The sequence below is a fragment of the Scyliorhinus canicula genome, chromosome 10 (genome assembly GCF_902713615.1).
Source record: "Scyliorhinus canicula chromosome 10, sScyCan1.1, whole genome shotgun sequence".
NCBI lineage: Eukaryota > Metazoa > Chordata > Chondrichthyes > Carcharhiniformes > Scyliorhinidae > Scyliorhinus > Scyliorhinus canicula.
The window spans coordinates 2,734,860-2,749,257 of NC_052155.1; the positions used below are offsets into that span (position 1 = coordinate 2,734,860).

General features: G+C 51.3%; 2 protein-coding genes across 2 annotated transcripts in view; one reads left to right on the plus strand and one right to left on the minus strand.

The window, feature by feature from the left end:
- Nucleotides 1–3,995, minus strand: part of atg9b (autophagy related 9B) — a 419,304-nt gene extending 415,309 nt beyond the window's left edge. The window contains exon 1 of the mRNA XM_038810440.1: nucleotides 3,975–3,995. The gene's annotated coding sequence lies outside the window, so the exon portion shown is untranslated. The remainder of the gene's footprint in view (nucleotides 1–3,974) is intronic.
- LOC119972896 (mitochondrial potassium channel ATP-binding subunit-like) overlaps nucleotides 3,860–14,398 on the plus strand; it is a 91,023-nt gene continuing 80,484 nt past the window's right edge. Inside the window, exons 1-2 of the mRNA XM_038810441.1 lie at nucleotides 3,860–4,075; nucleotides 12,540–12,882. Coding sequence (XP_038666369.1) covers nucleotides 3,966–4,075; nucleotides 12,540–12,882 — 453 coding nt within the window. The 5' untranslated portion in view covers nucleotides 3,860–3,965. The remainder of the gene's footprint in view (nucleotides 4,076–12,539; nucleotides 12,883–14,398) is intronic.

Genomic DNA, 14,398 nt, shown 5'->3' on the forward strand with positions numbered 1-14,398 from the left:
CTTACATTAACAATGCAATGAAGTTACTGTGAAAATCACCACATTCCGGCACCTGTTCGGGTACACAGAGGGAGAATTCAGAATGTCCAATTCACCTAACAGCTCATCTTTCGGGACATGTGGGAGGAAACCGGAGCGCCCGGAGGAAACCCACGCAGACACAGGGAGAACATGCAGACTCCGCACAGTGACCCAAGCTGGGAATTGAACCTGGGTCCCTGGTGCAATGAAGCAAAAGTGCTAACCACTATGCTACCGTACCACCCCAACACAAAATCAACTCTCAAATCCACATGGAGCACCTATAACAAAAGATCATTGCTCCCCTTAAATAATGGACTGCGGACCAGGGTCGTTGTCCGAGTCCAATGTCCCTTCCTGTCCCACCTTCGCACTGCGCCACCCAAAGTAAATCGCAAAACTCCACCATTATGGAATGGAATATAAATGCATACTGGTAACTCTGACAGACAACAGCAATACAATGGGTAAATGTGAATCGACGGCTATCGCTGGGCCACAGCCGGTACTTGCTGTCCCCTAGTTTAGTGCCCGAGTGGCCGTTTTCAGTGTGTGAGCCTTGACAGCTGTCTGACTGTGGTTGGCATCACTCAATCTCTATATACACACACACACAAAGCTTTCAGCACAGGCCCCCCGATAGCCAGCTGGACCCCTGCTTTTTGCCCTCCGTCCCTTCCTAACCCAAGGGGCACTGAGGCCAACTGGAGTCATGCCCAGGCCGAGGGCAACTGACTCAGCACAGACCTCTAGGCTGGTGTCTCCTGCTTGTGCCTCCTGGAGCTCAACTTTAAGACTAGCACACTGCAGGTGGGGGTGGGGGAATGGGTTGACCGTGCAGGGGGAAGAGGGAGTAAACATTCCCTGTGGAGAGCAAGCTGAGCAGCCAAGGTCGGCCTCTCTTGTTTTCAGAACGTCCTTGCAGAAAACGCTGGATTGAATTCCTCGTGTCTCTCTCTCACACACACACACACACACACAGACTGCACCAGCTGCTCCCCCCTCTCTCCACAACCCCCCCCCCCCCCAAGCTGCTCCCCCCCCTCCCCTCTCTCCACAACATCCCCCCCCCCCCTCGCATCTCACAACAACATACAACCAGCCACATAACTCTCTGTCTTACCTGGAGACATCCTTGGAACAGAGTGACATCTTGTAGTCAGTCAGCCCCCCCTCCCCAGGCTGGGGGCGGGGGGGTTCCTTACTGCTCTGCTAAACAATGCAGCCTCCCCCCTTGTTAACACATCCAGCAGCCTGTGGAAGCGGCAGTCACCGCGTTGCAGTAATGCAAAGTGCCATCCTTCCCCGTCCTTGCTGCTGCTGCTGTGTGTCACTCTCTCTCCCCCCCTCTCTGTGTGTGGCCTAGACAACAGAGGACATTGCCTGCCCCTCTCTACTCCATCAGCCCCAGGCCAGCAAGAAGGCTGAGCAGCAGGACATGCAGCTGGGTGCTGGCCCGCACCTCCTCCACCCCGGGCGGCTGCTGCTGCTGCTGCTGCTGTGTCGGTTAGAGTTGCTGAGTTGCCCTGTAATCCTGGCTCTGGCTGTGTGCAGGGTCCCAGTGGGGCAGCTCCTGCTCAATCCCGCCTGCCTGTCTCACTCACTCACGTTTGTGTGTGCTCTGGCTGCCTGTCCCCTCTTGCTGCCTATCTCTGCCCCTATTTATATTCCTCCTGCAGCCTGTTTACATCTGCCTGCTGTTTACCTCACCCTCTTTCCCTCCCCCCCACCTCCAGGTTTGTTTTTCTCAAGGTTCTCCTTGCTGCCTGTTTTTCCACTGGGATTTCAAACCTCTCTCTCTCTTTCTGTGGTGTCAGCAGTGTGCTGGTTGTTGCTCGCTCTCTCTCATCTTCCACTGATTTTGTCTGCTCTTTGTTATTCTGCCAGTGGCCTTTCTGCCTCTTCTCATTTGCTTTCCCTTGATTACGTTTCCTGCTGAGGTTTCCCTTGGGCCTCTCTTATTGCTCCTGATTTTCTTTGTCCACTCCCCTCTCTCTGCCTCCGGTCTTTTCCTGATATTCTATATTTCTCCTGCAGATCTTTGCTGTCTGTTCATTGAGATGTTTTACTCGCTCTGTTCTTTGCCTGTCCTTCTGATCTTTTTAAATGACAATTCCTTCCTTCTCAATCTCACTTTTTCCCCCTGATTGCATTTCTCTGCCCTTTTCTCATTCTCCTTCTCTGGGCCTGTATTTCTCTATCTTTATTTCTTTCTTAACCTCTGTATCTTTCTTTCGCCTGTATTGATCTCTCACTCCGTTTTGTATCTCTCCCTCTCCTTGTAGTTTCCCCCCCTTTCCAGTATCTTTCTCTGCTGTATTATATCTCTTCCTCCCCTTGCATTCTTTTCCCTTTATCTCTTTTATTTCACTTTCGCTTGTATTTTACTCCTTTTCTTGTAGTCTGTTTTTCTATTTCTGTCTTGTAATTTTCTCCTCTCTTTCCTTTGTATTTCTCCCTCCTCTTGTATCTTTCTTCTCTCTCTCCGCTGTATATTTTTCTCTCTCCCACGTATCTCTATTTCTCTCTCTCCCCGTACCACTATTCTCTCCTCCGTCTCTGTATCTCTATTCCTCCCTCCGTCCCCGTATCTCTATTCCTCCCTCCGTCCCCGTATCTCTATTCCTCCCTCCGTCCCCGTATCTCTATTCTCCCTCCGTCCCCGTATCTCTATTCTCCCTCCGTCCCCGTATCTCTATTCTCCCTCCGTCCCCGTATCTCTATTCTCCCTCCGTCCCTGTATCTCTATTCTCCCTCCGTCCCCGTATCTCTATTCTCCCTCCGTCCCCGTATCTCTATTCTCCCTCCGTCCCCGTATCTCTATTCTCCCTCCGTCCCCGTATCTCTATTCTCCCTCCGTCCCCGTATCTCTATTCTCCCTCCGTCCCCATATCTCTATTCTCCCTCCGTCCCCGTATCTCTATTCTCCCTCCGTCCCCGTATCTCTATTCTCCCTCCGTCCCCGTATCTCTATTCTCCCTCCGTCCCCGTATCTCTATTCCTTCCTCCGTCCCCGTATCTCTATTCCTTCCTCCGTATCTCTATTCTTCCCTCTGTCCCTATACCTCTATCCCTCCCTCTGTCCCTATACCTCTATTCCTCCCTCCGTCTCCATACCTCTATTCCTCCCTCCGTATCGCTATTCCTCCCTCCGTATCTCTATTTTCCTCTCTCCCTCCCTGTATCTCTATTCCTCCCTCCTCCGTCCCTGTATCTCTATTCCTCCCTACCCGTATCCCTATTCCTCCCTTCCCTTACCTCTATTCCTCCCTGCCCGTATCTCTGTTCCTCCCTCAGACCCTTTATCTCTAGTTCTCTCTCTCCCCGTATCTCTATTTCTCTCTCTCCATCTCCATTTGTTCTTCTCCAACTGTATTTTTATATTTCCCTGCTCTATCTGTATTCTCCTTTCACTGTCTCACATCTTTTTCTGTTTCTCTTTCTTACACCTCTCTTTCTCTGTCTCACACCTCTCTTTGTATGTGTGTGTCTCTCTGTCACACCTCTCTCTCTCTCTCTCTCTCTGTATCTCTCTCACCTATTTCTGTTTCTTTCTTTCTCTCTCTCTCTCTATCTATCTCTATCTATCTATCCATCCATCTCTCTCCTCTCTATCCCTTTCTCTAAAACAGTCCAACACAAATGACAGCTCTCACTGCCGACGTCACACAGATGCGACCTCTGACCTCCAGGGTGACCTCACTGCCAGATAAATGAATTAAAACAAAGGCACCTCCACCTGGCTTTCCTTCTTGGTTCACATCGCGGGTCCATTGGTGTGAAGTGGAGTGAGAAACAATAGCAATAATTAATTAAAAACAAGCCCCGCGCTGTGGATTGTGGGTGGGATTAAAGATGGCGCCGCCCGCGTTGCTGGGGAAACGGAGCTGAGTAGAGTCCCGCTGGAGTCCACCCCGGCTGTCTTTTATTCACAACCATCTGCGATGTTTCACCTGTGTTTGAGGAGCGGTGCGAAGGCCCGGGGACTTTTCCCCATCCGCACCGTGTATCCCCGGTCCCGAGCCGGCGGCTGGATCGCCGCCGACAGCAGCAGGTAGGCGAAGCCGGTGCGCGGGGTGTGCTGGGACCTGTAGTTCCGACGCCGCGGCGGAAGTGTCGCTTTGAATGGGGAGGCGCGGCAGCGGGAACTACACCTCCCAGGCACCACCGCGGCGGCCACCGCTCATCGCATAAACCAGTGTGAGTGCCAGATCCCAACCAGATCACTGTGAAAGTGCCAGATCCCAAACCAGATCATTGTGAGAGTGCCAGGTCCCAAACCAGATCACTGAGAGTGCCAGGTCCCAAACCAGATCACTGTGAGAGTGTCAGATCCCAACCAGATCACTGTGAGAGTGCCAGGTCCCAAACCAGATCACTGTGAGAGAGCCAGGTCCCAAACCATATCACTGTGAGAGTGCCAGGTCCCAACCAGGTCACTGTGAAAATGCCAGATCCCAAACCAGATCATTGTGAGAGTGCCAGGTCCCAAACCAGATCATTGTGAGAGTGCCAGGTCCCAAACCAGATCACTGAGAGTGCCAGGTCCCAAACCAGATCACTGTGAGAGTGTCAGATCCCAACCAGATCACTGTGAAAGTGCCAGGTCCCAAACCAGATCACTGTGAGAGTGCCAGGTCCCAAACCAGATCACTGTGAGAGTGCCAGGTCCCAAACCAGATCACTGTGAGAGAGCCAGGTCCCAAACCAGATCACTGTGAGAGTGCCAGGTCCCAACCAGATCAGTGTGAGAGTGCCAGGTCCCAAACCAGATCACTGTGAGACTGTCAGATCCCAACCAGATTACTGTGAGAGTGCCAGGTCCCAACCAGGTCACTGTGAGAGTGGCAGATCCCAACCATATCACTGTGAGAGTGCTAGGTCCCAAACCAGATCACTGTGAGAGTGCCAGGTCCCAACCAGATCACTGTGAGAGTGCCAGGTCCCAAACCAGATCACTGTGAGACTGTCAGATCCGCAACCAGATCACTGTGAGAATGCCAGATACCAAACCAGATCACTGTGAGAGTGTCAAATCCCAAACCAAATTACTGTGAGACTGCCAGGTCCCAAATAGATCACCGTGAAAGTGCCAGATCCCAACCAGATCACTATGAGATTGCCAGGTTCCCAACCAGATCACTGTGAGACTGCCAGGTCCAAAACCAGATCACTGTGAGAGTGTCAGATCCCAAAACAGATCACCGTGTGACTGCCAGGTCCCAAACCAGAACACCGCAAGAGTGTCAAATCCCCAACCAGATCAGTGTGAGAGTGTCATATCCCAAACCAGATCACTGTCAGTGTGTCAGATCCCAACCAGATCACTGTAAGAGTGTCAGATCCCAACCAGATCACTGTGAGAGTGCCAGGTCCCATCCAGATCACTGTGAGACTGCCAGGTCCCAAACCAGAACACTGTGAGAGTGCCAGGTCCCAAACCAGATCGCTGTGAGACTGCCACATCCCAAACAGATTACTGTGAGAGTGCCACAACCCAACCAGATCACATTGAGACTGCCAGGTCCCAAACCCGATCACTGTGAGACTGCCAGATCCCAACCAGACCACTGTGAAAGTACCAGATCCCAACCAGATCACTATGAGACTGCCAGGTCCCAAACCAGATCACTGTGAGACTGCCAATCCCAACCAGATCGCCGTGAGAGTGCCAGGTCCCAAACCAGATCACAATGCGAATGTCAAATCCCAAACCAGATCACTCTGAGACTGCCACAACCCAACCAGATTACTGTGAGAGTGCCAGATCCAAACCAGATCACTGTGAGACTGTCAGATCCCCATCCAGGTCAATGTGAGAGTGCCAGATCCCAACCAGATCACTGTGAAACTGCCAGATCCCAACCAGATTACTGTGAGAGTGCCAGGTCCCAAACCAGATCACAGTGAGAGTGCCAGATCCCAACCAGATCACTGTGAAACTGCCAGGTCCCAAACCAGATCGCTGTGAGAGTGCCAGGTCCCAAACCAGATCGCTGTGAGACTGCCACATCCCAAACAGATTACTGTGAGAGTGCCACAACCCAACCAGATCACATTGAGACTGCCAGATCCCAAACCAGATCACTGTGAAACTGCCAGGTCCCAAACCAGATCACTATGAGACTGCCAGGTCCCAAACCAGATCAATGTGAGAGTGCCAGGTCCCAAACCAGATCGCTGTGAGACTGCCACATCCCAAACAGATTACTGTGAGAGTGCCACAACCCAACCAGATCACATTGAGACTGCCAGATCCCAAACCAGATCACTGTGAGACTGCCACAACCCAACCAGATCACTGTGAAAGTACCAGATCCCAACCAGATCACTGTGAGACTGCCAGATCCCAACCAGATCACTGTGAAAGTACCAGATCCCAACCAGATCACTATGAGACTGCCAGGTCCCAAACCAGATCACTGTGAGACTGCCAATCCCAACCAGATCGCCGTGAGAGTGCCAGGTCCCAAACCAGATCACAATGCGACTGTCAAATCCCAAACCAGATCACTCTGAGACTGCCACAACCCAACCAGATTACTGTGAGACTGCCAGGTCCCAAACCAGATCAGTGTGAGACTGTCAGATCCCAACTAGATTACTGTGAGACTGCCAGGTCCCAAACCAGATCACTGTGAGACTGTCAGATCCCAAACCAGATCACTGTGAGACTGTCAGATCCTGACCAGATCACTGTGAGAGTGCCAGGCCCCAAACCAGATCAATGTGAGACTGCCAGGTCGCAAACCAGATCACTGTGAGAGTGCCAGGTCCCAAACCAGATCACTGTGAGAGTGCCAGGTCCCAACCAGATCACTGTGAGAGTGCCAGGTCCCAAACCAGATCACTGTGAGAGTGCCAGGTCCCAACCAGATCACTGAGAGAGTGCCAGATCCCAAACAGATCACTGAGACTGTCAGATCCCAACCAGATCATTGTGAGAGTGCCAGGTCCCAACCAGGTCACTGTGAGAGTGCCAGGTCCCAAACCAGATCACTGTGATACTGTCAGATCCCTAACCAGATCACCATGAGTGTGCCAGGTCCCAACCAGGTAACTGTAAGACTGCCAGGCCCCAAACCAGATCACTGTGAAAGTGCCAGATCCCAACCAGATCACTATGAGATTGCCAGGTTCCGAACCAGATCACTGTGAGAGTGTCAGATCCCAAACCAGATCACCGTGAGACTGTCACATCGCTAAAACAGATCACTGTGAGAGTGTCAGGTCCCAAACCAGATCAAAGTGAGAGTGCCCAATCCCAACCAGATCACCGTGAGAGTGTCAAATCCCCAACCAGATTACTGTGAGACTGTCAGATCCCCAACCAGCTCACTTTGAGTGTGCCAGATCCCAACCAGATCACTGTGAGTGTGCCAGATCCCAACCAGATCACTGTGAGAGTGCCAGATCCCAACCAGATCACTGTGAGAGTGCCAGATCCCAACCAGATCACTGTGAGAGTGCCAGGCCCCAAACCAGATCAATGTGAGACTGCCAGGTCCCAAACCAGATCACTGTGAGAGTGCCAGGTCCCAACCAGTTCACTGTGAGAGTGCCAGGTCCCAACCAGATCACTGAGAGAGTGCCAGGTCCCAACCAGATCACGGAGAGAGTGCCAGGTCCCAACCAGATCACTGAGAGAGTGCCAGGTCCCAACCAGATCACTGAGAGAGTGCCAGATCCCAACCAGATCACTGAGACTGTCAGATCCCAACCAGATCACTGTGAGAGTGCCAGGTCCCAACCAGGTCACTGTGAGAGTGCCAGGTCCCAAACCAGATCACTGTGATACTGTCACAGCCTAACCAGATCACTGTGAGACTGTCAGATCCCAACAGATCACCATGAGAGTGTCAATCCACAACCACATCACCGTGAGACTGTCAGATCCCAACCAGATTACTGTGAGAGTGACAGGTCCCAACCAGATCACTGTGAGACTGCCAGGTCCCAACCAGGTCACTGTGAGAGTGTCAGATCCAAACCAGATTACTGTGAGTGTGCCAGGTCCCAACCAGATAACTGTAAGACTGCCAGGTCCCAAACCAGATCACTGTGAAAGTGCCAGATCCCAACCAGATCACTATGAGATTGCCAGGTTCCGAACCAGATCACTGTGAGACTGCCAGCTCATTGTGAGAGTGTCAGATCCCAAACCAGATCACCGTGAGAGTGCCCAATCCCAACCAGATCACCGTGAGAGTGTCAAATCCCCAACCAGATTACTGTGAGACTGTAAGATCCCCAACCAGATCACTGTGAGTATGCCAGATCCCAACCAGATCACTGTGAGAGTGCCAGATCCCAACCAGATCACTGTGAGAGTGCCAGATCCCAACCAGATCACTGTGAGTGTGCCAGATCCCAACCAGATCACTGTGAGTGTGCCAGATCCCAACCAGATAACTGTGAGAGTGCCAGATCCCCAACCAGATCACTGTGAGTGTGCCAGATCCCAACCAGATCACTGTGAGAGTGTCAGATCCCAAACCAGATCACCGTGAGACTGTCACATCCCTAAAACAGATCACTGTGAGAGTGTCAGGTCCCAAACCAGATCAAAGTGAGAGTGCCCAATCCCAACCAGATCACCGTGAGAGTGTCAAATCCCCAACCAGATTACTGTGAGACTGTCAGATACCCAACCAGATCACTGTGAGTGTGCCAGATCCCAACCAGATCACTGTGAGAGTGCCAGATCCCAACCAGATCACTGTGAGAGTGCCAGATCCCAACCAGATCACTGTGAGTGTGCCAGATCCCAACCAGATCACTGTGAGTGTGCCAGATCCCAACCAGATCACTGTGAGTGTGCCAGATCCCAACCAGATCACTATGAGTGTGCCAGATCCCCAACCAGATCACTGTGAGAGTGCCAGATCCCAACCAGATCACTGTGAGAGTGCCAGATCCCAACCCGATCACTGTGAGTGTGCAAGATCCCAACCAGATCACTGTGTGTGCCAGATCCCAACCAGATCACTGTGAGAGTGCCAGATCCCAACCAGATCACTGTGAGTGTGCCAGATCCCAATCAGATCAGTGTGAGAGTGCCAGATACCAACCAGATCACTGTGAGTGTGCCAGATCCCAACCAGATCACTGTGGGAGTACCAGATCCCCAACCAGGTCAATGTGAGAGTGTCAGATCCCCAACCAAATCACTGTGAGCGTGCCAGATCCCAACCAGATCACTGTGAGAGTGCCAGATCCCAACCAGATCACTGTGTGTGCCAGATCCCAACCAGATCACTGTGAGAGTGCCAGATCCCAACCAGATCACTGTGAGAGTGCCAGATCCCAACCAGATCACTGTGAGAGTGCCAGATCCCAACCCGATGACTGAGTGTGCAAGATCCCAACCAGATCACGGTGAGTGTGCGAGATCCCAACCAGATCACTGTGAGACTGTCAGATCCCCACCCAGATCACTGTGAGTGTGCCAGATCCCAACCAGATCACTGTGAGAGTGTCAGATCCCAAACCAGATCACCGTGAGACTGTCACATCCCTAAAACAGATCACTGTGAGAGTGTCAGGTCCCAAACCAGATCAAAGTGAGAGTGCCCAATCCCAACCAGATCACCGTGAGAGTGTCAAATCCCCAACCAGATTACTGTGAGACTGTCAGATCCCCAACCAGATCACGGTGAGTGTGCGAGATCCCAACCAGATCACTGTGAGACTGTCAGATCCCCACCCAGATCACTGTGAGACTGTCAGATCCCAACCAGATTACTGTGAGAGTGCCAGATCCCAACCAGATCACTGTGAGAGTGTCAGATCCCAACCAGATTACCGTGAGACTGCCACAACACAACCAGATCACTGTGAGACTGCCAGATCCCAACCCGATCACTGTGAGACTGTCAGATCCCAACCAGATTACTGTGAGAGTGCCAGATCCCAACCAGATCACTGTGAGAGTGTCAGATCCCAACCAGGTCACTGTGATACTGTCAGATCCCAACCAGGTCAATATGAGAGTGCCAGATCCCCAACCATATCACTGTGAGACTGTCAGATCCCAACCAGATGACTGTGAGTGTCAGATCCCAACCAGAAGATCTCTGAGAGAGTGCCAGATCCCAATCCAAATCACTGTGGAGCCCCTAATTACAAACAGAGTGCTGCACTTAAGTACCATTCAGTACCGCACTGTCAGAGGGTCAGTACTGAGGGAGTGCCGCACTGTCAGAGGGTCAGTACTGAGGGAGTGCTGCACTGTCAGAGGGTCAGTACTGAGGGAGTGCCGCACTATCAGAGGGTCAGTACTGAGGGAGTGCCGCACTGTCAGAGGGTCAGTACTGAGGGAGTGCCGCACTGTCAGAGGGTCAGTACTGAGGGAGTGCCGCACTGTCATAGGGTCAGTACTGAGGGAGTGCCGCACTGTCAGAGGGTCAGTACTGAGGGAGTGCCGCACTATCAGAGGGTCAGTACTGAGGGAGTGCCGCACTGTCAGAGGGTCAGTACTGAGGGAGTGCCGCACTGTCAGAGGGTCAGTACTGAGGGAGTGCTGCACTGTCAGAGGGTCAGTACTGAGGGAGTGCTGCACTGTCAGAGGGTCAGTACTGAGGGAGCATCGCACTGTCGGAGGGTCTAAACAGGAACATTATCTTTTTTTAAATTAGTTTTTAAAAACAATTTAAAGTCCCCAATTATTTATTTTTCCAATTAAGGGGCAGTTTAGTGTGGCCAATCCATGTAACCTGCACATCTTTGGGTTGTGGGGGTGAGATCCACGCAGACATGGGGAGAATGTGCATAATCCACACGGACAGGGATCCAGGGCGAGGATTTGAACCTGGGTCCTCAGCGCCGCAGTCCCAGTACTAACCACTGCGCCGCATGCCGCCCCATTAATTTATTTTAAAATAAATTTCGAGTACCCAATTTCTTTCCCAATTAAGGGCCAATTTAGCATGGACAATGCACCTAGTCTGGAAATCTTTGGGTTGTAGGGTGAGATCCACGCACACACAGGGAGAATGTAGGGTGGCGCAGTGGTTTACACTGCTGCCTCATAGCGCTGAGGACGCGGGTTCGATCATGGACCTGGGTCACTGTCTGTGTGGAGTTGCACATTCTCCCCGTGTCTACATGGGTCCCAGCCCCACAACCAAAAGATGTACTGGGTAGGTGGATTGGCCACGCTAAATTGCCCCTTACTTGGAAAAAAAGAAACGGGTACTCTACTGGTTTAGCTCACCAGGCTAAATCGCTGGCTTTTAAAGCAGACCAAGCAGGCCAGCAGCACGGTTCGATTCCCGTACCAGCCTCCCCGGACAGGCGCCGGAATGTGGCGACTAGGGGCTTTTCACAGTAACTTCATTGAAGCCTACTCGTGACAATAAGCGATTTTCATTTCATTAAAAAAAATCATGGGGAGAATGTGCAAACTCCACACGGCAGACCTTAGCGCCGTGAGGCAGCAGTGCTAACTACTGTGCCACCGATGCAGCAGGATTTTGATCATCTGGAGACTTGGGCGGAGAGATGGCAGATGGAGTTTAATCCGGACAAATGTGAGGTAATGCATTTTGGAAGGTCTAATACAGGTAGGGAATATACAGTAGAACGCTCAAGAGTATTGACAGTCAGAGAGATCTAGGTGTACAGATCTCTCTACACCTAGACCAATTTCAAATTCTCTCCAGTCATCTGAACCTTTCAAATCCCAGGACTGGGCAATGCCCTTGCTGATGCACTGTCCTGGATTTTACCCTAAAGAAAAGGAGCTTCACCAGTAACTGCCGTTGCCCCTGCTCGCTGTGTGTTTTCAGATGAGAACAGCTTCTTTTATCTTGGGAGAGTTTTGCAACTATGCGTCTCTCTCCCTCAAGTCAGCAGAGGTGGGATGATTGGATATTTTTAAGGCAGAGGTAGATAGATTCTTGTTAAGCAAGGGAATCCGAGGTTATTGGAGGGAGATGAAACGTGGAATTCAAAACACTAACAGATCAGTCATGATGTTATTGGATTGTGGAGCAGGTTTGAGGGGCCGAATGGCCCGCTGCCAATCCTATTCATTGTATTCTTTATGTCTGACGTGCCAGCTTGAATGAGGGAATGCACATATCCTTCTTGACTTCTTAATCTTCCTTCCCATGACCACATAGAACCATAGAATCCCTACAGTGCAGAAGGAGGTAGCAGTGGTTAGCACTGTTGCTTCACAGACCTAAAGATTCCCGCTTGGGTCATTGCCTGTGCGGAGTCTGCACGTTCTCCCCGTGTCTGCGTGTGTTTCCCCGGGTACTCGGTTTCCTCCCACAAGTCCCGAACGACGTGCTGTTAGGTGAATTGGACATTCTGAATTCTCCCTCAGTTTACCCGAACAGGTGCCGGAGTATTGGGGGGCATTGTGAGGAGGTGAGAATCAGCAGGGGCAAGATAAGAAGGTGAGGAGGCCGAGATCACTCACAAAAAGGTGGAAGCCTTGTTGAACTTGGCATTTTTTTTCTTGAACTGAACTTGTTGATGTTTTAGTTGCGAATTCTGTTTCGTTGTAGGCACTGTCTGAGCTGGGGCCAGCGATGTTGGAGACATCCTCGAGGTATGAAGGTTTCCGAATGCAGTTTCTTCTTACAGTTGTTGAATGAGTCAGGAAACAGCATCAGGCAGCGAGTGTGTGGCTGGCTGCAGGGCCCAGTGAGGACTCGTAGTGCCTTCCTGTTGGTGGCCACGCCTGGGCTAATAACACTGTGTCTGAGGCTCCACAACAACATCGCTCACTGTGAAGAGGGCCAAAGGTGTAAAGTTCAAAAATCCAAGCAGCCTGCCCCTGAATTTAACTGGAAGGAGTTTTGGAGGTTTCTACAGCCCGAACTCACTGCATTGATTTGGGCAGTAATCGTAAGTAACTGTACTCCAAGACCAGCTGATCAAACGGGTCCGGAGTGTATTGAGCTTGAGTTCATGTGTATCTGCACCCCCCCCCCCCGCCCCCCCCCCCCCAGTTCATGTGCATCTGCCCCCCCCCCCCCCCCCCCCCCCCCCCCCCCCCCCCCCCCCCCCCCCCCCGTCTCAGTACCATTGACACGGCACTGTACATATATAGATACATAGATAGGAGCAGGAGGAAGCCTTTTGGCCCTTGGAGCCTGCTCCGCCATTCATCTCCATCATGGCTGATCATCTAACTTAATAGCCTAATCCTGCTTTCTCCCCATAGTCTTTGATCCCATTCTTCCCAAGTGCGATATCCAGCCGCCTCTTGAATATATTCACTGATTTAGCATCAACTACTTCTTGTGGTAATAAGTTCCACAGGCTCATTGCTGTTTGGGTGAAAAAATGTCTCCTTATCTCTGTCCGAAATGGTTTACCCTGAATCCTCAGACTATGACCCCTGGTTCTGGACACACCCATCATTGGTAACATCTTCCCTGCATCTACCCTGTCTAGTCCTGTTAGAATTTTATAAGTCTCTATGAGATTCCCCCTCATTCTTCTGAACGTCAGCGAGAACAATCCCAACCTAGTCAATCTCTCCTCAAGACATTCCCGCCACCCCTGGAATCAGTCTGGTAAACCTTCGCTGCACTCCCTCGAGAGCAAGGACATGCTTCCTCAGAGAAGGAGACCAAAACGGCACACATTACTCCAAGGCCCTGTACAATTGCAGCAACACATCCCTGCTTCTATTCTCGAAACCTCTTGCAATGAAGGCCACCATATGCATCTGCATGCTTACCTTCAGCAAATGGTGCACAAGGACACCCAGGTACGCTGAAGGTGTTTCACGTGTTTAACACTGAAGCACAGAGGACAGGAAGTTGCAAAGTTCATCCCCATCCAGCTGTCAAGATTGAGGCAAGACAGACAGTCAATAGGGAGAGTCTTTACCACCTGTGCAGAATAAGATGGGGGTTTGAAATTAAAGAATGGGAAAAAATGGGAGAAGGATCTATAGTGAAACTCAGAGAGGCAAGAGAGGAATTGTTACCTGTTCCCACCCTCAAGCCAACAGGGGTTTTCAACTTCACCGTGCTCTCAGGATGTGAACATGGCCTAGTCCAAATTGCTCTTGAAAGCTGGTGGTGAGCCTCCTCCTTGACTTGCTGTAGTTAGTCCCTGTGGTGGAGGTACACCCACAGTGCTGTTACAAAAGGAGCTCCAGGATTTGGACCCAGTGACAGGGAAGGAACAACAATATTGTTCCCAGTCAGGATTCGGTTATTTGAGCTTGTTTGAATGAGAGTGGGGCTGCAGAGTGGATGAGTAAACTGACCTGGGCACCGTGGTACAGGAAGACATTCATGCACGGGGAGTAAATAGGAATACAGGGGTAGTACAGATCGTATAGTTAGGCGAATAGAGACAGTTCTCTGCCTCTTGTCCAAGAGCAAGAGTCCAAACGGCTGTGTTT